Below are 23,075 nucleotides of genomic sequence, written 5' to 3'. Positions count from 1 at the left end.
GAACCTGCTTACATTCCTTCTCCTCTCCCCATGTGGCCATTTTCCTTCTAGAGTTTTCATAGGCCTCTGAAAGAAATAGGACATTTTTGGTAATTCAGGTTTTTTTAGTACCTCTGCATCATCACTGTGAAAATCAGATTTTTCTCTTCTGTTGCATTCTGCTGGCCAGCAATACATGAAACTAGCATGTTAAATTATATAACTTTTAACCTAAAGTGTATGTTTGATATACATAAGTTATACGGAAATACATACAGCAAAGTCCATGAAGAGAGTACTTAAATGTTCTGATTACTAAAAGTGTCAATCACCAGGAATGGTTTAATTTCACTCTTGGTTTTTACAACTTTTTTTGCCTATTGCTTACCCAACTCAATTTTTCTGTTATTTTACTTCATTAAGTTTTAACTCTTTGTACAATTTGTATATTAAAAAGTAAAATTTTAAAACTTATAATTGCTTTTAAAGAAAAACAATATATTTTAAGTTAAAATGCCTTCTTTCATTGCTGTATATAATTTCCCTATATCTATAATTGAGTACCCTTATACTGGGGTTTTGTCTAAATTTTCCTTCTAAGCAATTATGAACACATTGCTTCCCTATTGGTGAGGCTAATGAATAGAACCAGATCTAGGGTGGGGGGATGTATGGAACAGAGGGAGTAAAAGGAACTAATCAAAGCAAAGCCCAGCTCATAGCACCAGAGAGGGAAATCTGGACACAAAATTGAAGATATAAAAATTTTAAATCACATGAAGCTTTTTAAATAGCACAAAAACTGTTACTTAAAATATGTCTACACATAAAAGAAAATCTAAAAGATGACTAATTAAAACTTGACACAGATTTAGTTTCAATTCAGAGATGTCGGAAACTGGAAAGAGTGTTTGCTCTTACTCCTAAAAAAGGGGAAAAAAGGTGGACAAACTGCTAATTAATTACTTTGTTTTGAAACAGTCAGAAAACTGAAATTGCAGGGAAAACAACTAACTTGAATTTTAAGGTTGATCCATGTTGTTGCATGACTCAATATTCATAACTCTTTACTGCTAATTAGTATGTCATTGTATACATATGCCAGGTGTTGACAGATACCTGAGGTATTTCCAGTTTGGGAAAATTATAAAGTTGCTATAAACACAGATGCCAAAAATTTACAGTCAACTTGTTTATATCTATTTGCTGGGATTTTTACTGAAATTATATTGAATATATAGATCTAATTGTTAAGAATAAGAACTTAACAATATTGAGTTTTCTAATCCATAAATATGGTTTATCTCTCCATTTATTTAGATCTTCGACTTCTTTCATCAACATTTTGCTGTTTTCAGAATAGAGATTCTACATATATTTTGTTAGATTTATACCCAAGTACTTATTTTTCATACTATCATAAATTATCTATTTACTTATATCTCTCTAAATATTGGGCTGGCCAAAAAGTTTGCTCTGGTTTTTCCATAACATGAAAAACCCGAACGCACTTTTTGGCCAACCAATATTTATAGCTATATCTATTCTTTCTATCTACCTATCTGTCTATCTATATTTTAGTTTCAGTTTCCAGTCATTCTTTGCTTTTATGTAGGAAGATGATTGACTCTTGTACATTGACTTTATATGCTGTGACTTGGCTACATTCACATCTTTGTTCTAGAAGATTTGGATAGATTTAATGAGATTTTCCACTTGTATAATTATGTGCTTTGTGAATAGAGAGGAAATCACTTAAAATTTCTATTACATTGGATTTAGTTCTGCCTGTTGAGACTATTCTAGAATGATTCTTATCTTATTTCCATATCACTGCTCTTTCTATACTGGAAGTTCTCCTTTATATCTCCCCAGCGCTTAACAGTACTCCATACATCTGCTTCTTTTACTGTTTGTCTTTAAACTCATATTCGGGATACCTCAAAAAACGAGTCAATCTACTCTATGTGACCACATTATTTTAATATATATTCCTTTGAAAAGGTAGTGCCCAGATTATATGCAGCATTCAAGTACTAACTGTTTCAGAGTCAAATTGTACTCTTTGTGGTAGCAGAGCTGTAATAATGGTAATAGACTATGTAAGCACATATAATTCTCACAGTGAACCTATGAATAAGTATTTTTATTTCTAGTTTGTAGATAAAGAGACTGAGGCTTGAAAAAATTAGCAAATGTGCGCAGAGTTTCTCAGGTATATGTGGTACAGCTGGCATTTGTACCCGTCTCTTATATCAAACCCTTTGCTCTTAAACATTATTCTAGCTTAAACCAGCAGTATAATTGATAGCACATTTTTTGTGTGTATGAAATTGTATTTACACTATAATTTTTGATAATAAAATTAGTGCTATAACTAATAAATAGATAAATAAAATGTTGATTTTATTTCTGTATTACTTATTTATATAGCTCTACTTTTACCTTTCATTCTTACGGATTTTGTCAGTTCTTCAGCCTTAAGATTAATAATAAGACACAGGAGATAACTTATTTAATAATTGCCTTTTATGAAATATTATCTGCTAATTGTTAGTTTCTGCAAATGTTTTTCAAACCCTAGCTTACAAATATGTTTCCACTTTCCAGTGAGAGTTTAAATTTCACACAATGAGATAAAATAGTAATTAAAGCAACATCCAAATAGTAGAAGAAATACAATTTTGAAAAGAGAAAAAAACAATATAAATAAGTACTTTTATGTTCTTAAGCTAGCTCATAGCTTCCAGAAATCAAAGAGCATCTGAGAGCACAATTATTAATTAACTAGATTCCCAGAGAGAGATATTTACACAAGCTGTTTTCAGGGTTAAGGTTTTTTTAGATTGCACGTTAGCAGAAGTTTATTAAATACTGATAGGCTGGTGAGAGTGCAATAAAACATTATGAGTAGCTCAATTTATAGCTGAGCAGTTTTCCCTGATCATTACTTTGGCAGCCTTGCCCAACTCTGGTACAGCAGAGCAAAAAGACCAGACTAGGAAATAAGGTAAGTTTACCAATCATATGTCTTCGTTACTTTCGTGTTTCCAAGTAATTGTGTGTTCCTTTAATTCATGTTAGCAATATTCCTATCTGCACTTGTTTAAAATAGCAACTATAACATATTTTCATTTGCCATTTTAAATATATAGCCCCTTGTACTAAAACAGGAAAAAACATTTCTAAATTTCTTTAAAGAGAATATTTTCTTTGCCCAGCTCTTCATTAAAATTTTTGTCAGACTCAAGTAGAATCATAGCAAGTTTAGTTGAATTGCTCTATATAGATGAAAATAAAGATCAAAAATATTTTGAAATGTAAAGAAATACTCTATGATTAAATATATTTTATTTAAGAAAAATATATATGCAGAATAGAATGCTACATTTATAAAGCATTTAATCTTTTGTATCTGATCTTTTTTTTTTTTTTTTTTTTTTGCGGTACGCGGGCCTCTCACTGTTGTGGCCTCTCCCATTGCGGAGCACAGGCTCCGGATGCGCAGGCCCAGGGGCCATGGCCCACGGGCCCAGCCACTCCGTGGCATGTGGGATCCTCCCAGACTGGGGCACGAACCCGTGTCCCCTGCATGGGCAGGCAGACTCTCAACCACTGCGCCACCAGGGAAGCCCTGTATCTGATCTTTTAAAGATCAGTCAAGTTAGCATCTAATAAAGTATTACTCATTTTGAAAATAAATACACAGAGAAAGGACATCAGTATATAATTTCCCCAAAAATATTTTGCTTAAAATTACTGTGATCCAAAATATGATCACTGTAATTACCACCTACAGCATATGAACAGCTTTAGTACTGATCATTTATAAGTACTCATATGAATAATTTAATTTTGGTACATTAATTTTATTCTGATTATTTTAGCTTAAAAAGGGTTAGCTTCAGGACAATGTGCACTTTTTCTTAGATTTCCCTTAAAAGAAATGCATAATCCTTTTTATTGGCTTTTTGATCTCAAAGTGAAATTACTTTGAGTGATAGTTAAACTTATTTAAAGTGAAACATTAAATGCAACTGTGTTCTTTCTCACATAACATTGAGCAACTGGGTTTCATTTTCTAAACAGCTGCTTAGATCATGTAGCTTTATTTAAATTTAGCTTACATTCATTCAGGTTCTCTGAAGATTCCTGATGTAATAAACAGTTTACATATCTATAACAGGAAATCATATGCTAAAATTGAATGCTAATCTTTAAACATTCAATCATAAGGTATATTTTAAAAATTGAGCTTGTACTTATTCGATGTCAGACTCTGAACTACTTTCATGATTCTTGCTATTAGGAATATAACAATCCAGTGGAGGAAATTAACACATGTTTAAATAATTGCAATAGATATACTATGTGCTATTGTAAAATGGGAAGAGGATAGATAAACTCTGCTTCTGAAAGTAGGAAAACATTCACAGATGACATGGCACTTGAACTGGGCATAAATTGGAACTAACCCAGAAGAGCAAATGTGGAAGAATTGAAGAAAGATTAAACAGTGTTTACTAAGAAGACATGTTATTCAAAAAAAAAGATATTTCATTGGTGGGGATAAGATAAGGGTATAATTCTGAAAATATTCTAGAGGTAGAATCAACAGGACTTGTTGAATAATTTAATGAGGTAGAAAGATATGAAAGAGGGAAAAGAAGTTTTTAGGTTGGAACAACTGAGTATGTGAGCTGACATAGATAGCTACAGGAGGAGGGACTGGTATGAGAGGGCAAAAAATTTTATTTTAAAACCAGCAATCCAATCTATAAGAGCAATTACTGTGAAAATTCTGAATTTCTATCTAGGTATATGCCATTGAATTAAAACATATAAAAACATAAAATACAGAAAAGCCATGGAAACTTAAAGACTAGGAGAGATAAGAGATGTATGGTCAAAACTAAGTTAAACAAATAAGTTTTAAGATAATTACTAGAGAATAGCTCTTCCCTACCTACATTTAGGCACCTCTGGATGCTAACTTAGATGCATAATGTTATCTGAAATGAATATATATTTTTGATATGAGAGTTTGGTATATTTTATTTGCTATTTAAGGGTGGAACTTGGAGAGCATGTAGTTTAATTTTTTTATTTTTTTAAGAAACAACTTCTAAATATATACCATATGTATGTGTGTATATATATATCTGTGTGTGTGGTGTATATATATTTTACAACATTTTGTATTGTATTCTTTTATATAATTATATTTATTTTCTTTACCACATATTTATATTTATATTCTTTTCCACAATATCCTTATAAGAAAGCACTGTTGGAATTGGAGCGCAATAGTTATAGTACGAAGAACTGGATTTCTTGACTTTGAAAAATATAATATTTTCTCTAAGCCTGAAGTTCCTAATGAGTAAAATATGAATAACAGCATCTCCTTCATACAATTGTTGTGGAATTAAGGAACATAAGGCAAGCATAAGCTTTCTTTGACTTGAAAAAATGTTCTAAAATGAGAGAGCAAGATGCACCTACCTGGAGACCTTTTTCCTTTTGTATTTTCATTTTAGTGTACTACTATAATGTGCATCACTAATTCATTCTTTTTACTTAAAACTGCATGTTTTGTTTACACTTTTGCCAATGTGTATTATTTTAGATTATAAACTGATAGAGCTGTCTGTGGCTCCGCTTGTGTTATGCTTAGTAGACAAAAAAGCCAAATATGTATAATTTTATATTAATAATGGTCACTTATTGTAGTTGTATATTCTACATTTCAAACATATATTCCTTTTCTTTCTTTAGATGGCAAGGAAGAAATTTACTGGATTAGAAATCTCTCTGATTGTCCTCTTTGCTATAGTTACAATAATAGCTATTGCCCTAATTGCTGTTTTAGCAACTAAGACACCTGCTGTTGAAGGTAAATAATATTGAAAATACTTATTATAGTGAGGTTGAGATAAAGTTTACTACATAATAATTATGGATTTTGAAAAGTAATCTATATGAGATGAAATGCATGAAGAAAGGTCTCAGGTACGTTACACAATTACTCCAACTTTTTCTATCCATTATATTGCAGGTTTTTCAATGAAGCATCATTTAATTAAGGAATCTATGTGCTTTGATATTAATGGCCTTCCCCATATTGTGTTCCTTAAGAAATAGCAAAGAGGCAAAAGGATCAGGATGTTAATGAACAGTGGAATAATCATCTATAGTTACCAGTGAGGTTCTTCTAACTAGTAGGAAATCTCATTAGTGGGGTTTTGCTCTGGGTTTCAGACACCTGCAGGGAGGCGGGGGGGGGGAAATTTAGGGGGATAATCTCTTTGTCATAGGCTTAATTTTTTTTTTAAGAAGAGAGACGTTGTATGAGAAAAACAGGTAGCAGGAATGAAACAGGCTTGAAACGTTTATCTTTTTTTTTCTGAATATTTCTATCCATGTTTCTCCACCTTCTTTCTTCATCTCTAAAACACAATTTTTAAGCACAGTGGGAATATACATTTTGTTTCCTTTTGAATCTACCTCAAGACCTCCTGTGAATGTATTTTGATTCTCTGAAGGAACAGTCAACAGGGCTTTGACAGTTTTAAATATCATTTGGATCTTTCCCTTTTGGTGACTAGGACTTGAATTTGTGGGGTTTATTTAAATGCAAAGTTTATGTTAATTTTCATTATATATACATTTATGAATACTTTCAATGGATTTGTTACTTGAAAAATTAATTTAAAATGATGTTTTCTTTTATTGACCTTTTTCTTTCCCAGAAGTCAGTGGTTCTACTTCAACCCCTGCTACCATTCACACAACCACGGTGTATCCTGGTTCAGGAAAATGTCCAAGTGTGCTAAATGATCTCATCAATGAGAGAATAAACTGCATTCCAGAACAATTTCCAACACAGGTCTGCAACAAAAGTCTTTAATATTTTTATGAATAGATGTATAGTATGATAATTATATCAAGATAATTATTTAATATTGGATCAATTCCATATTTTTAAAACTCTAGCCATTAATTAGGCTGCATTTCTTTTTATTGTATTTATGTATGAACAGATGAGAGATAATGGAAATTACTGAGCTTGCTTTTCTGTACTTCCTTTCAATTCAAATTAACAAGTTAATATTTTCCCATGCTTAACAAGCTATTGTTAAAATATAAATCTTCATGAAATTCTATCCTCTCCAATCTACTTCTTAAAAAAAATGTATAACCTTTGACAATATAGAACATTTGAGAAGGATATCTACATTCTATTAAAGTATTTGTGATGATAACATTAAGAATAGTCTGTGGAAAACAAAGTAACGTTGATTCTTCTAATTTTTAAAAATTATTTATTTTTATTATTTGGTAATTAGGGAGAAGGAGCTCAAATGGAGAAAATTAAGTGTAACTGAATGGATTCATATAACCTTGACTCTCCCTTGGTCTTCATAACTTGTGTGGGATTAAAATGTCAATGAGTGAATTTGTGTGTGTGTGTGTGTGTGTGTGTGTGTGTGTATTCCCATTTTGCAATGTCTATATCAAAAGTCACACATACTTTAGATTCTATTAGGTAATGACCCTCCAAAATGCTCAGCTCCTATTTGCTCTCATTTGCAATATACATATTTGCATGTGTATGGGTGAACGCATGTGTGTATGTGTACCTGATGCCATTTTAATTTGATGTTAAAAATAGGAGAGAAGTTAACATGTATACTGTCAGCTGGTGAAAGTGGAGGCTTTTAACATTTTTTTCAAGACAAATAGCCAAGAAGAAAAAGCTCACAAGCATTCAAATTATGAAAACATGTCACACTAATAAATTTAAATATTAAATAGATTTTTGATTATACCAATGTTAACACACAGCAGCACCATGTGACTCAACTTTTACTATAAACATATATAATTTTTCTTCCACTTCATATAAACTTTCCATATAGATCATAAAATTACTGAGAATTTAGTATTTTACTTTATTCATTGGATGTTGCAACAACTGGCACAAACTAGTTTAAATCATATTGAACTACTAATTTTCTGGAAATAACTACCTTAAACATTTTATGTAGACTTAAGTTTAGGGCCATATCTTCATCTTTATAGCCTCACTTGCAACTTGATACATCATTGGTACACAATAAATATTTTAGTTCTTCTGCATTGACTACATGACAACAGAATAGACTGTAATTATCCAGAGGGCAGGAACCTTTAAAATAACATGAGCTTACAATAATGTGTATTGCTATGTAAATTTGATAAATCACAACTCAGAACATCAGTCTCTGATAGGGGGTAATTAATTCAATTCATCAAATATTTATATTTCTTCCAAGTGAAAGGAACAAAAGGATAAATGATATTTTAGCACATTATATATTTGAAGAAATAAGATTTTTTTTTAAACATTCACTCAGACATTTATTGGAATGAGTGTATGTTTAAAAAGTAGAGATTGACCCATATGATATCAATACTAACCCCATGATTCCTTTAATAAATGTTTTATCAGACACTTTGTGCAGCTCGAGGTTGCTGCTGGAGGCCATGGAATAATTCTGTTATTCCTTGGTGCTTCTTCGTAGATAACCATGGCTATAATGCTGAAGGAACAACATCAACAAATACTGGTGAGAAGTGTTCTATCATGATGATCCAACATATTTTAAGTTGAATGAAAAAAGTACATTTAAAAATTTTCTTTGGAGAGATATCTTAAATAAAATCAAATGGGAAATACGTATACAAAAATGTTCAATTTGTTATATTAAGGACATTTTTTGCATGATTGTATCTTCCAAATGAAAAAACAAAGTCATTATATGTGACAGGAAAGAAAATTAGAAAATGTGAAAATATTTAATACTTCTTAATCTTTGTAAATAAAGTCATAATTCATGCAAACATTTTTTCTTTCTTTAAGGACTTGAAGCCAAATTAAACAGGATACCTTCACCAACCCTATATGGAAATGACATTAACAATGTTCTTCTCACAACTCAAAGTCAGACACCCAAGCGTTTCCGGTTCAAGGTTTGGTCTTTGAGATTTCTAAAGAAAAGTTATTAATAAAACACATTATGAATAGACTTTTCACCCCAACAAGACATTTCCCTCTTAATAAATATTTATTCCAAAGCAAAGAACTAGTTTAGGCTCTTTACTCCACTTCTCTGAGACTGTCTACTCATATATAACATAAGAAATTTTTCTCTGGAAGTAGTTTTTGGAGAATTTAAAAATATAGTCAATGTAAAATATTTGGTACAGTGTCCTGAGAATAAACACTCAAAAAACTTTAGTAATTTTTGTTATTCAACTAAACACTGTGATAAAACATTAGTTTAAAATTTAATTTGAGAAAGATGTTAATTGTTCTATATCAATGTGACACACTCTCTAGTTCTTTTTACTGATATCACTTCTAGTCATGATTTCTTTTTGAATTTTATTTTTTTTATACATCAGGTTCTTATTAGTTATCTATTTTATACATATTAGGGCATATATGTCAATCCAAATCTCCCAATTCATCCCACCACAACAACCCTCCACCCCCACTTTCCCCCCTTGGTGTCCATACATTTGTTCTCTACATCTGTGTCTCTATTTCTGACTTGCACACCGGTTCATCTGTACCGTTTTGCTAGATTACACATATATGCGTTCATATACAGTATTTCTTTTTCTCTTTCTGACTTATTTTACTCTGTATGACAGTCTCTAGGTCCATCCACATCTCTACAAATGACCCTATTTCATTCCTTTTTATGAGAGTAATATTCCATTGTATATATGTACCACATCTTCTTTATCCATTTGTCTGTCGATGGGCATTTAGGTTACTTCCATGACCTGGCTATTGTAAATAGTGCTTCAATGAATATTGGGGTGCATGTGTCTTTTTGAATTATGGTTTTCTCTGGGTATATGCCCAGTAATGGGATTGCTGCGTCATATGGTAGTTCTATTTTTAGTTCTTTAAGGAACCTCCATACTGTTCTTCATAGTGGCTGTATCAATTTACATTCCCACCAACAGTGCAAGAGGGTTCCCCTTTCTCCACACTCTCTCCAGCATTTGTTGTTTGTAGATTTTCTGATGATGCCCATTCTAACTGGTGAGAGGTGATACCTCATTGTAGTTTTGATTTGCATTTCTCTAATAATTGGTGATGTTGAGCAGCTTTCATGTGCCTCTTGGCCGTCTGTATGTCTTCTGTGGAGAAATGTCTGTTTAGATCTTCTGCCCATTTTTTGATTAGATTGTTTTTTATTTTTATTGAGCTGAATGAGCTGTCTATGTATTTTGGAGATTAATCCTTTTTTTGTTGATTCGTTTGCAAAAGTTATCTCCCATTCTGAGGGTTGTTATTATATTTTGTTTATAGTTTCCTTTGCTGTGCAATAGCTTTTAAGTTTCATGAGGTCCCATTTGTTTATTTTTGTTTTTTTTATTTCCACTACTCTAAGAGTTGGGTCGAAAAGGATCTTGCTGTGATTTATGTCAAAGAGTGTTCTTCCTATGTTTCCCTCTAAGAGTTTTATAGTGTCCGGTGTTATATTTAGGTCTTTAATCCATTAGGAGTTTATTTTTGTGTATGGTGTTAGGGAGTGTTCTAATTTCATTATTTTACATGTAGCTGTCCAGTCTTCTCAGCACCACTTATTGAAGAGACTGTCTTTTTGCCATTGTATATCCTTGCCTCCGTTGTCATAGATTAGTTGACAATAGGTGTGTGGGTTTATCTCTGGGCTTTCTATCCTTTTCCATTGATCTGTTTTTGTGCCAGTACCATATTGTCTTGATTACCATAGATTTGTGGTATAGTCTGAAGTCAGCAAGTCTGATTCCTCTAGGTCTGTTTTTCCCCTCAAGATTGCTTTGGCTATTCAGGGTCTTTTGTGTCCATACAAATTTTAAAATTTTCTTTTTCTAGATCTGTAAAAAATGCTTTTGGTAATTTGATAGGGATTGCACTGAATCTGTAGATTGCTTTAGGTAGAATAGTCATTTTCACAATATTGATTCTTCCTATCCAAGAACATGGTATATCGCTCCATCTGTTTGTGTCATCTTTGATTTCTTTCATCAGTGTCTAATAGTTTTCTGAGTTCAGGTCTTTTACTTCCTTAGGTAGGTTTATTCCTAGGTATTTTACTCATTTTGTTGCAATGATAAATGGAAGTGTTTCCTTAATTTCTCTTTCAGATTTTGCATCATTAGTGTAGAGGAATGCAAGAGATTTCTGTGAATTAATTTTGTATCTTGCAACTTTATAAAATTCATTGATTAGCTCTAGCAGTTTTCTGGTGGCATCTTTAGGATTATCTATGTATAGTATCATGTCATCTGCAAACAGTGACAGTTTTACTTCTTTTCCAATTTTTATTCCTTTTGTTTCTTTTTCTTCTCTGATTGCCATGGCTAGGACTTCCAAAACTATGTTGAATAATAGTGGTGAAAATGGACATCCTTGTCTTGTTCCTGATCTTAGGGGAAATGCTTTCAGTTTTTCACCATTGAGAATGATGTTTGCTGTGGGTTTGTCGTATATGGCCTTTATTATGTTGAGTTAGATTCCCTCTATGCCCACTTTCTGGAGGGTTTTTATCATAAATGGGTATTGAATTTTGTCGAAAGCTTTTTCTGCATCTACTGAGATGATCATATGTTTTTTATTCTTCAGTTTGTTAATATGGTGTATCACATTGATTGATTTGTGTATATTAAAGAATCCTTTCATCCTTGGGAAAAATCCCACTTGATGTGGTGTATGACACTTTTAAGGAGTTGTATTCTGTTTGCTAGTATTTTGCTGAGTATTTTTGCATTTATATTCATCAGTGATATTGGCGTGTCATTTTCTTTCTGTGTAGTATCTTTGTCTGGTTTTGGTATCAGGGTGATGATGGCCTCGTAGAATGAGTTTGGGAGTGTTCCTTCCTCTGCAATTTTTTGGAAGAGCTTGAGAAAGATGGGTGTTAGCTCTTCTCTAAATGTTTGATAGAATTCACTTTAACCATCTGGTTCTGGACTTTTGTTTGTTGGAAGATTTTAATCACAGTTCAAATTTCAGTGCTTGTGATTGGTCTGCTCGTATTTTCTATTTCTTCATGGTTCAGTCTTGGAAGCTTATAGCTGTCTAAGAATTTGTCCTTTTCTTCCAGGTTGTCCATTTTATTGGCATAAATTTGCTTGTAGTCGTCTCTTATGATGTTTGTATTTCTGTGGTGTCCATTGTAACTTTTCCTTTTCATTTCTAATTTTATTGATTTGGGTCCTCTCCCTGTTTTTCTTGATGAGTCTGGCTAAAGGTTTATCAATTTCGTTTATCATCTCAAAGAACAAGCTTTTAGTTGTATTGATTTTTGCTATTGTTTTCTTTGTTTCTATTTCATTTATTTCTGCTCTGATATTTATGATTTCTTTCCTTCTACTAACTTTGGGTATTGTTTGGTCTTCCTTCTCTAGTCCCTTTAGGTTTAGGTTAGACTGTTTGAGATTTTTCTTGTTTTTTGAGGTAGGATTGTATTGCTATATACTTCCCTCTTAGAACTGCTTTTGCTGCATCCCATGGGTTTTGGATCATCGTTTTTTCATTGTCATTTGTCTCTAGATATATTTTGATTTCCTCTTTGGTTTCTCCAGTGATCTCTTGGTTATTTGGCCACATGTTGTTTAGCCTCCATGTGTTTGTGTTTTTTACGTTTTAGTCCCTGTAATTGATTTCTAATCCCATAGTGTTGTTGTCAGAAAACATGCTTGATATAATTTCAATTTTCTTAAATTTACTGAGGCTTGATTTGTGACCCAAGATGTGATCTATCCTGGAGAATGTTCCATGTGCACTTGAGAAGAAAGTGCAATCTTCTGATTTTGGATGGAATGTCCTATAAATATCAATTAAATCTATCTGGTCTATTGTGTCATTTAAAGCTTGTGTTTCCTTATTAATTTTCTGTCTGGATGATCTGTCCATTGGTGTAAGTGAGGTGTTAAAGTCCCCCACTATTTTTGTGTTACTGCCAATTCCCTCTTTTATAGCTGTTATTTATTGAGGTGCTGCTATGTTGGGTGCATATGTATTTATAATTGTTACGTCTTCTTCTTGGATTGATCCCTTGATGATTATGTAGTGTCCTTCCTTGTCTCTTCTAACATTCTCTATTTTAAAGTCTATTTTATCTGATATAAGTATTTCTACTCCTTTTGATTTCCGTTTGCATGGAATATTTTTCCAACCCCTCACTTTCAGTCTGTATGTGTCCCTAGGTCTGAAGTGGGTCTCTTGTAGACAGCATATATATTTGTCTTCTTTTTGTATCCTTTCAGTGAATCTGTGTCTTTTGGTTAGAGCATTTAATCCATATCTTTTAAGGTAATTATCAATATGTATGTTCCTGTTACCATTTTCTTAATTGTTTTGGGTTTGTTTTGTAGGTCCTTTTCTTCTCTTGTGTTTCCCAGTTAGAAAAGTTCCTTTAACATTTGTTGTAGAGCTGGTTTGGTGGTGCTGAATTCTCTTAGTTTTTGCTTGTCTGTAAAGCTTTGATATCTCCATCGAATCTGAATGAGATCCTTGCTGGGTAGAGTAATCTTGGTTGCAGGTTCTTTCCTTTAGAAAGAAAATAGTTTTTCTTTCCTTTCATCATTAAAATATATCATGCCACTCCCTTCTGGCTTGTAGAGTTTCTGCTAAGAAATTAGCTGTTAACCTTATGGGATTTCCCTTGTATCTTGTCATTTTTCCCTTGTTGCTTTTAATAGTTTTTCTTTTCCTTTAATTTTTGTCAATTTGACTACCATGTGTCTCGGCTGGTTTCTCCTTGGCTTTATCCTGCCTGGGACACTCTGCACTTCCTGGACTTGGGTGGCCATTTCCTTTCCCATGTTAGTGAAGTTTTTGACAATAATCTCTTCAAATCTTTTCTCGGGTCCTTTCTCTCTTCTCCTTCTGGGACCCCTATATTGCAAGTGTTGGTGCATTTTATATTGTCCCAGATGTCTCTTAGGCTCTCTTCATTTCTTTTCATTCTTTTATCTCTATTCTGTTCCATGGCAGTGAAACCTACCATTCTGCCTTCCAGGTAATTTATCCGTTCTTCTGCCTCAGTTATTCTGCTATTGATTCCTTCTAGTGTATTTTTCATTTCAGTTATTGTATTGTTCATCTATGTCTGTTTGTTCTTTAATTCCTCTAGGTCTTAAACATTTCTTGCACCTTCTCAATCTTTGCCTCCATTCTTTTTCCAAGGTCCTGGATCATCTTCCCTATCACTATTCTGAATTCTTTTTCTGGAAGGTTGCTTATCTCCACTTTATTTAGCGTTTTTCTGGTTTTTATCTTGTTCCTTCATCTGGTACATAGTCCTCTGCCTTTTCATTTTGTTTCTCTTTCTGTGAATGTGGTTTTCCTTCCACAGGTGGCAGGATTGTAGTTCTTTTTGTTTCTTCTGTCTGCCTTCTGGTGGATGAGGTCATCTAAGAGGCTTGTGCAAGCTTCCTGATGGGAGGGACTGGTGGTGGGTAGAGCTAGGTTTTACTCTGGTCAGCAGAGATTAAAACTTTAATCCACTTGTCTGCTGGTAGGTGGGGCTGAGTTACCTCCCTGTTGGTTGTTTGGCCTGAGGTGACTGAGCACTGGAGGCTACAGGCTCTTTGGTGGGGCTAATGGCGGACTCTGGGAGGGCTCATGCCAAGGAGTACTTCCCAGAACTTCTGCTGCCAGTGTCCTTGTCCCCATGGTGAGCTACAGCCACCCCCCGCCTCTGCAGGAGACCCTCCAAAACAGCAGGTAGGTCTGGATCAGTCTCCTATGGGGTCACTGCCCCTTTCTCCTGGGTCCTTATGTGCACACTACTTTGTTTGTGCCCTCCAAGAGTAGAGTCTCTGTTTCCCTCAGTCCTGTTGAAGTTCTGCAATCAAATCCCACTAGCCTTCAAAGTCTGATTCTCTGGGAATTCCTCATCACATTGCCAGACCCCTAGGCTCAGGAGCCTGATGTGGGGCTCAGAACCTTCACTCTAGTGGGTAAACTTCTGTGGTATAATTGTTCTCCAGTTTGTGAGTCACCCACCCAGTGCTTATGGGATATGATTTTTATTGTAATTGTACCCCTCCTTCCATCTCACTAAGGCTTCTCCTTTGTCTTTGGATGTCGGGTATTTTTTTGGTGAGTTCCAATGTCTTCCTGCTGATGACTGTTCATTAATTAGTTGTGATTCCAGCGTTCTCACAAGAGGGAGTGCTGTAGTCATGATTGTAAAGAAATTAATTTCTGCTATTATTTTACCAAGTAGTTTATTAGTATCATCTTTTGGATTTGGCAGTGAAAACACTATATCCTTTGTACATTACCTTTTAGCCACAATTTCCCCAAAATTAAGATTTTATTTTAAACAAAATTCAAAATTCTTGCAGGAGTTTTAAGCAGGTGATCACTGAAATGTAACAAGGACAACTAAATTACAAAATCCCAGTATTCAAGAATCAATATGTAGTAATACTATCATTATTTTTTTATATTGGTCAATAAAAATTTTTATTTGATTTAGTACCATTATGACCAACTAATTCTATTAATTCTTTTACAATTTATTCTGTACATATCCATTCAGCAATATTAAAGTTAAGTTTATGACTAGATTAATAGCTCATCTATAAAATTATTAAATTTATTATTTCGTGTTTAGAACTCACATTTAATACTTAGTTCAGAATTGAAAAATTAAATAACAGTTTTGAATCAAATAATGCTAATTTTTCGAAATCTTTGCAGATTACTGATCCAAATAATAGAAGATATGAAGTTCCTCATCAGTTTGTAAAAGAATTTAGTGGAACTGCAGCTTCTGACACATTGTATGATGTGAAGGTTTTAGACAATCCATTTAGCATTAAAGTTTATAGAAAAAGCAATGATAGACTTTTGTAAGTAATTATTTTATATTAATAAAAGATTAAATAATTGGTCACTTTTATTATATTATCATAGAATTATGAAAGTCTTAATTTTAGGGCATTTTCAGAAAGATTAAATTTCCCTCCAAAAGAGGGTGGGTGTACATGTTTTAAAGATTATAATGTTAAAGGGATTTTAATTTCTCATGGAAGGAAGGAACAAGAACATGAATGAAAGTATAGAAATGGGGCCAACCAAAGTTGAAGGTGAAGAGCATCACTGATACAATCTAAGCCTTGTTTATATTTTTGCATACTTAAAACTCCTATTGTGTCTTTTCCCCAGTATTTATCATATTCTGTTGTCAATTTGTAGCGTCAAATAGTTACTAAGCAGAGAGTGATGAACTTCCATAGTACAATTAGAGGATTTTTCATATATATGTATGAAATTAAATTGAGTATATATTAACATATAATAAATTTAAATTACTCTACATATATTAATTTAAATATTACCTGAATGCCTTCATTATAAATGTATTTTGAGGGATACTTGTTGCAAAGAATTTAATAACTTTCAAGATTATAGCTCTTGAATCTCCAAGAAAGGTTAATTAAACAATTGTCAAGACTGAATCTCAGCAATTATTTTCTGTAAATATATTTTAATAACTTGTGATTGAGTTTATGTTAAATCACAAAAGAAATGCTGTTTAACATTTCTCATAGTATATATTTGATATGCATAAAACATATAACCTTTCTGTTTTTGGAAAAATAATTTTGAACTTAATTTTAATATATATATTAGAGGTGCAGGAACCAGTATAGTACTGTATTTTAAAACTCTGTCTCTATAGCAAAGCAGAACTATGTCTGAAATTTGGCTCTGCTGCCTAACCTTGAAAACATGAATAAATTTGTCCAATTTGTGTCGTTTGTGAAATGAAATTTATAATGGTAGTTATGCTTTAGGATTTTGGTGAAGATAAAAGGAGAGAATGCATGTGAAGAATCATATTGATGATGATGAAACAAATTGTGTTGATGGAATTAACAAGTTCTGGTTATGGTATAAAATTCATGTGTTACTAAGAATTGATCACAGCTAAAGACTGACATATTTAAAATGAAATATTCTGGATGATAATATAGACCTGTATTTAGTAGAACATTTTATATGTTTCTAGCTCATTTATTTATTTATTTCATACTACAGGTTTGACACCAGCATTGGTCCACTGGTATACTCTGACCAATATTTACAGATCTCAGCCAGACTTTCCAGTGAATATATTTATGGTATTGGGGAACATATTCATAAGAGATTTCGTCATGATTTATATTGGAAAACATGGCCAATTTTTACTCGGGATCAACTTCCTGGTGATGTAAGCTACTCTCTTTCTTGTTATAGATAAAATAGGTATATTTGAGGATAATTTTAGCCTATTTGAAACCATCATTTATTTGATGTCAGTGATACACATTCCAGAAGCTTGTTTACTTTAGGGGTGAGGATTGATATCAAAGTCCTAAAATAAATAAGTGACCAACTGATTTTATGAATATTTAAAAAGATATTTCCAATTCATTAATGTTTTCTTTTGATTTTCACTTTTATACTTTATCATTCCACTCTTGTACTTAAACCTATCCAGGGTTAGTTATTGCACTAGAATAATTCCAGACACCTTGTTCTACATGGCTTCGTATGATATAGTGTCTGCCTGTCTATTGAACATCATGTCCTGCATCTATACCCACTTTTTCCTTTACCATAACATATGATCATCTTTCTTAAGTTCACATATTTTCACAAGAGGTTGGTTCTCTTTGTACGTGCTAAACCTTGAAGTTCTTTATCATTTATACAATTCATTGATAGTTCAGTTGGTTTCACCTCATAATAACTTTTCCCAAACTCCTCCATGCAGAATTAATCTTTACTTTCTAACCCTTTATTCATATTTTAATATGATAACCATCACAGTGTATTATTTGTATATACATTTGTCTGTACTTCTAGAATATGTGACTCTTCGGGACAAAGACCATACCATTAAAAAAAACTCTTTTTTCATTCATTCATGATTGCTTTGAGTCAAATGTTAATGATTTTTAAAATGCTGATGCTCTTTCATTCCTCAAAATGAATGTGAGTTATTGTTTTAAAGACCCTCATTTCATACAAAAATATTAATAAATTTTGCCAATCTTTGTTTACAGCATCACTGTCTATAATAAACACCAGGCTAATAAATACCTCATAGCTATTTTCATACATCTTTCCTTTGAACTTCCATACCCAATCAGTCAAGAAGCCTTTCTTCTTTCACTTTTTAAGTTCATTTCCAATTTTCCTCCACCACTTCATCTACTCATCAGCTCTCAACCACTGTACTGCAAAAGTTCTATGAGGGTGGACATCATTTTGGAATTCCCTGCAATACCTTGGGCATACATGAGACATAATGGATAAGCATGCTATTACCCTATCACAGACAGCTTTATTTTTAAATTGAAGTATAGATGATTAATATCTTATTAAAACTCATTTAATCATAATAAAACATAAAGGAAAGTAAACTATTAATAGTATAATATATAGTTATATATTTATATCTTTATTAATAATTAAAATATGTTCAATGTTTTTTGTGCTACAATATTTCATATGGCACTTATATAGAGAAAATTGTTATAGGAGTATGGGAGTAAGTTAAATATGAAGAGTAAATTATAAGAATAAATTGGAATCCATAAAGTCCATTTTCAGTGTATAATCTTTTTATTTTAAATAAATTTATGCCTTATAGAATAATAATAATTTATATGGCCATCAAACATTCTTCATGTGCATTGAAGATACTTCTGGAAAGTCATTTGGTGTTTTCTTAATGAACAGCAATGCAATGGGTAAGAGTAATTTATCTGATAATATATTTAAATGAGACTTGAAATGTTTTAATTGCTTTCTTTATTCCAATCATAGGTATTGTATACCAGAGTAAACTTTGTTGTTACTGATTTAGAAGGTGAAATTATTATAAGCATGTTTTGTAGTTAGTGAGACATGGATTTTTGCATATCTGTGCTTCTGTCTGGGGGAAAGTATGCTGTATTGTGATATTCGGGCACTTCATTTTCCCTGCAGAGGAACACTGAACACATCTATACAAATGAATATTCCCATTCACATAGCCTCATTTGTTAAGATAAGTTAATATGTCACTCCAGATAAAAAAGAGAAAGGTCTATATGGGTATAAAAAGAAGGAAGAATGATTTTTTTTTAAGTTTATCATAATTCAAGTAGTGTAGAACCTTTTGTTTTTTAATGTTGTGAATAATGCAATACCTCAATTGGATAGGTGAATCAGTGATAGTAAAAACTACAAAAATTCAAGCAAGAGCTGTATACCATATGGTTATACAGACAATTACTATGTCTTGCATATAGACAAATTAAAAACCTATGTAGTTTTTTTCTTAGAAATCAACATGTGATAATATGATCTTTCACAGAATCTTCAATTAAAATAACTAATTGAAATGCAATTTTGAAAAGAAATCTTTTTGTTGTAAAAAGATGGATCCTCTATCCCCTGCTAAGCAGTTTCTAGAGGAGCTTTTGCCAACATCTGTAAAAGGCAGCTCTGGAATATCCTATCTTAAACCTCATGTATGGTGGCATTCCACTTTTCTCCTATATTCTTATCTTCAATACCTTATCTTAATCATTTAAAAAAACTGTAAAACTATGTGATTAATACAAAGTACTTTAAATAGACATTGCAATTATTTTATCATATGTACATGTTTACTATTTACATATGCTTCTCCAATTTTTGTTTTGTAGAGATTTTCATCCAGCCTACTCCAATAGTAACTTACAGAGTTACAGGTGGCATTTTGGACTTTTACATTTTTCTAGGAGATACTCCAGAACAAGTAGTTCAACAGTATCAAGAGGTGCATTTCAGGTTTATTTTATAAATTTTTTTCTACCATACTTTCAAACATGTCTACATATTAAAATGATTTTAGCTAAGATATTTGAGGCCTCTTAGCTAAATATATTTTTAAACCGTACCATTTTTCAGATATGAGAAAGTGGTTTTTATTTTTGTTATACAGTGAGACACCTAGGTATATTTAGATGTCTACATTTCAGATATCAAGTTTTTTCTTGCTTCTAGGTAGGTGAGTTCAGTAGTTGGATTCCTTTGAGATGTTGCATATTAAATCTTTACTTATTCATGACCTTCTTTGGTGGGATAAAACAAAAGGAAGTATCTTATCTTCAAGTCTGAGGATACATAATGGACATATAGGTCATACATCCCTTTGATAAGAATCTTAGAGGCAAGTGAGTTATGAGGAAGCCTAGTGAAACTTGCTGTTAATGTACCGTAGGTAAATTCCAGGAAAATTGGCTCTGACACTCAGGCTTAGAAGGACAGATATTGAAACATAGTCTGAAGTCTTAACTTCTTGAGGTTATGTCTAAACAACTCTCATTTACCTGTTAAATAGCATCTTAGTGTACCTGAGCCCAAGATGGACCTTAGAAAGTTGAGGAATCCAAGGCTTATTTTGAGCCTAATTCTAGACGTTTTTCCCATGTAAATTGTTCTCCTGTGACTGTTAGTGTATATAATTTCTGGTGTTATGAAAAATCATTTTTATAGATACAAGATTTAAGAATAGTGCCTATTTATAACATCTTGTTTTATTGATAAATCTCTTGATATATAAGTCCCATTTTCAAAATGATCTCAAAAGAGAAGCAATTACTATCAAAAACTTTAGTTAGAATCTAAAAACCTGAAATAAGTGTAGGTAGAGTTTTACACAATTGAGTAATTTACAATGTCTAATAATTCCCAAATTGCTGTTCATAAATGTGAATTTCAGAAAGGCAACAAGATTTACAGTCTCTATAATATGAAATCATGGTTATTATATACAGTTATCACACCATCAAAAGAGGGGACAGCACATTTTTGTAAGAATTTGATATTTTATTTGTGAAGTATTAGTTGGGATAGTTGTCTATTACATACTGGGTAAAGTCTGTGGTCAGCAGTAGTTGAGTTTGAGTCATGTTTGACATGAGAATGCAGCATTCATGTGATATAGCAGTCCACTTGCATACATCATTTTATGGGCAGACTTGTAGAAGCTTGAATTTAAAGAATAAGATAAATGACTTGTATAGAATATAGCACTATTAATCACTGCTGCATTTCAATGGGGCTCAAATTATGTAGAGAGAAGCAAAAGAAACTACTTCTTGTTTGAAGAAAAACAAATTATCCTCTCTGTATAAATTAATACATTAGTGGTCCCAGTATGTCAACATTTAAAACATAATGCATTTGAATGACTAGATCGTTTCATAAGGTTTAAAGATAATATATACATATGAGGTATAAGATGAATAGTACATAAATTAATATAATATATAATAAAATATGTTTTATACACTTCTATGAAAATAAATTATGTGATACATATAATACACACACACACACACAGAAATTTTAATCACATATCCAAATCTTTAAAGAAGTTCAATGGAACATAAGGTGTTTATGAATAGAGTTTAAACATACTGAGTTTTGGGGGATTTTTATTTGATACCAAGTTTTTAAAAATTAATTTAATGCTTAAATTGAATAGAATACAATAACCTGAGTATTTTTTTTTATTTTTACATAGCACTTTTTTTTAACATCTTTATTGGAGTATAATTGCTTTACAATAGTGTGTTAGTTTCTGCTTTATAACAAAGTGAATCAGTTATACATACACATATATCCCCATATCTCTTCCCTCTTGCGTCTCCCTCCCTCCCACCGTCACTATCCCACCTCTCTAGGTGGTCACAAAGCACCAAGCTGATCTCCCTGTGCTATGCGGTTGCTTCCGCCTAGCTATCTATTTTACATTTGGTAGTGTATATATGTCCATGCCACTCTCTCACTTTGTCCCAGCTTACCCTTCCCCCTCCCCATATCTTCAAGTTCATTCCCTAGTAAGTCTGCGTCTTTACTCCCGTCTTGCCCATAGCACTTTTTAGACATATATGATGAAGAAATCATGGATCCAAAAAAAATGTATATTACATAAAGATACATATATATAAACATATATATATATAAATACCTAAACCAAAGAAAACCCATCATGCCAAATAAGATATTTGTCTTAATGTAACCTAATACTTAGTTTTTGGTGAAAAAACTTAATATCAATTGCACTCATCTTTCCATGTGCAAAATCCTGTGCTCTATTGTGATGAGACACTGGTGCTCTGTTGTGAGTTTGCAGTGAGCCTGCTTGGGCCACCAGAAAGTGGGAGGAGAAGGGCCCATTTGGTCCTTGGTGGAGGGAAGAAACCAATGTCCTACATGGGAATATAAGTACCTTATGAAATAACTGCCTGGGATCCTTGTAGAAATATATTTTATTAATATTTTTGTAAACTCAGAGAGAAATAAGTGCCAAAATGCAAGGGAATAGAAATTGTATACTTTTAAATGTCATTTTTTTCTTATGTGATGATCATTCATTCATTTTGTTGCTACAAGAAGTGGGAGTATGGTGGGACAATTTTCTTTTTCTCCAATCTCTTTAATGCTATTATTTTATTCTCTTTTTTAACTTTCCACGCAGGGCAAAATATACTTTTGTAGATGCTACTTTTTTAAGTGCTACCTTTCTGATTTTTTAACACAAAATTAACAAAAGATGAGTGACAGAACATAAACTTGCTAAGTGTTTCATAACAAAATTCTAAGAGAATATCCAGGACACATTTAGAATGCAGACACAAAATCTTTGTTTAAAATATATAGTTAAACTCAAATCAATATTAGAGATGTAACAATAAGAAGCATATTAATATTTGTTTCTAATATTCGTTATTGAGACTAATTAAATATCCATTTACTTCAAGCTCATTGGACGACCAACAATGCCAGCATATTGGAGTCTTGGATTCCAACTTAGTCGCTGGAATTATAAGTCACTTGATGTAGTGAAAGAAGTGGTACGAAGAAATCGGGAAGCTGGCATACCATTTGTAAGTAGGATGAAGGGTTTGTGGGAATATATTTCAAGTTAAATGTTGTCATATAATAATAAGTGTAGGAAATTGTTAGGATTATCATATATACCATATAGATATAGATATAAATA

The 23,075-nt window shown here is 32.4% G+C and overlaps 1 protein-coding gene across 1 annotated transcript in view; it reads left to right on the top strand.

The window, feature by feature from the left end:
• Positions 1–2,867: 2,867 nt before the first annotated feature.
• SI (sucrase-isomaltase) overlaps positions 2,868–23,075 on the top strand; it is a 100,398-nt gene continuing 80,190 nt past the window's right edge. The window contains exons 1-10 of the mRNA XM_004283436.3: positions 2,868–2,989; positions 5,758–5,875; positions 6,732–6,868; positions 8,474–8,591; positions 8,885–8,994; positions 15,743–15,894; positions 17,087–17,258; positions 18,687–18,786; positions 19,729–19,841; positions 22,834–22,959. Of these exons, the coding sequence (XP_004283484.1) occupies positions 5,758–5,875; positions 6,732–6,868; positions 8,474–8,591; positions 8,885–8,994; positions 15,743–15,894; positions 17,087–17,258; positions 18,687–18,786; positions 19,729–19,841; positions 22,834–22,959 (1,146 nt within the window). The 5' untranslated portion in view covers positions 2,868–2,989. The remainder of the gene's footprint in view (positions 2,990–5,757; positions 5,876–6,731; positions 6,869–8,473; positions 8,592–8,884; positions 8,995–15,742; positions 15,895–17,086; positions 17,259–18,686; positions 18,787–19,728; positions 19,842–22,833; positions 22,960–23,075) is intronic.

Source organism: Orcinus orca, chromosome 5 (genome assembly GCF_937001465.1).
Source record: "Orcinus orca chromosome 5, mOrcOrc1.1, whole genome shotgun sequence".
Classification (NCBI taxonomy): Eukaryota; Metazoa; Chordata; class Mammalia; order Artiodactyla; family Delphinidae; genus Orcinus; species Orcinus orca.
This window is presented reverse-complemented; position numbering and strand designations above follow the sequence as displayed.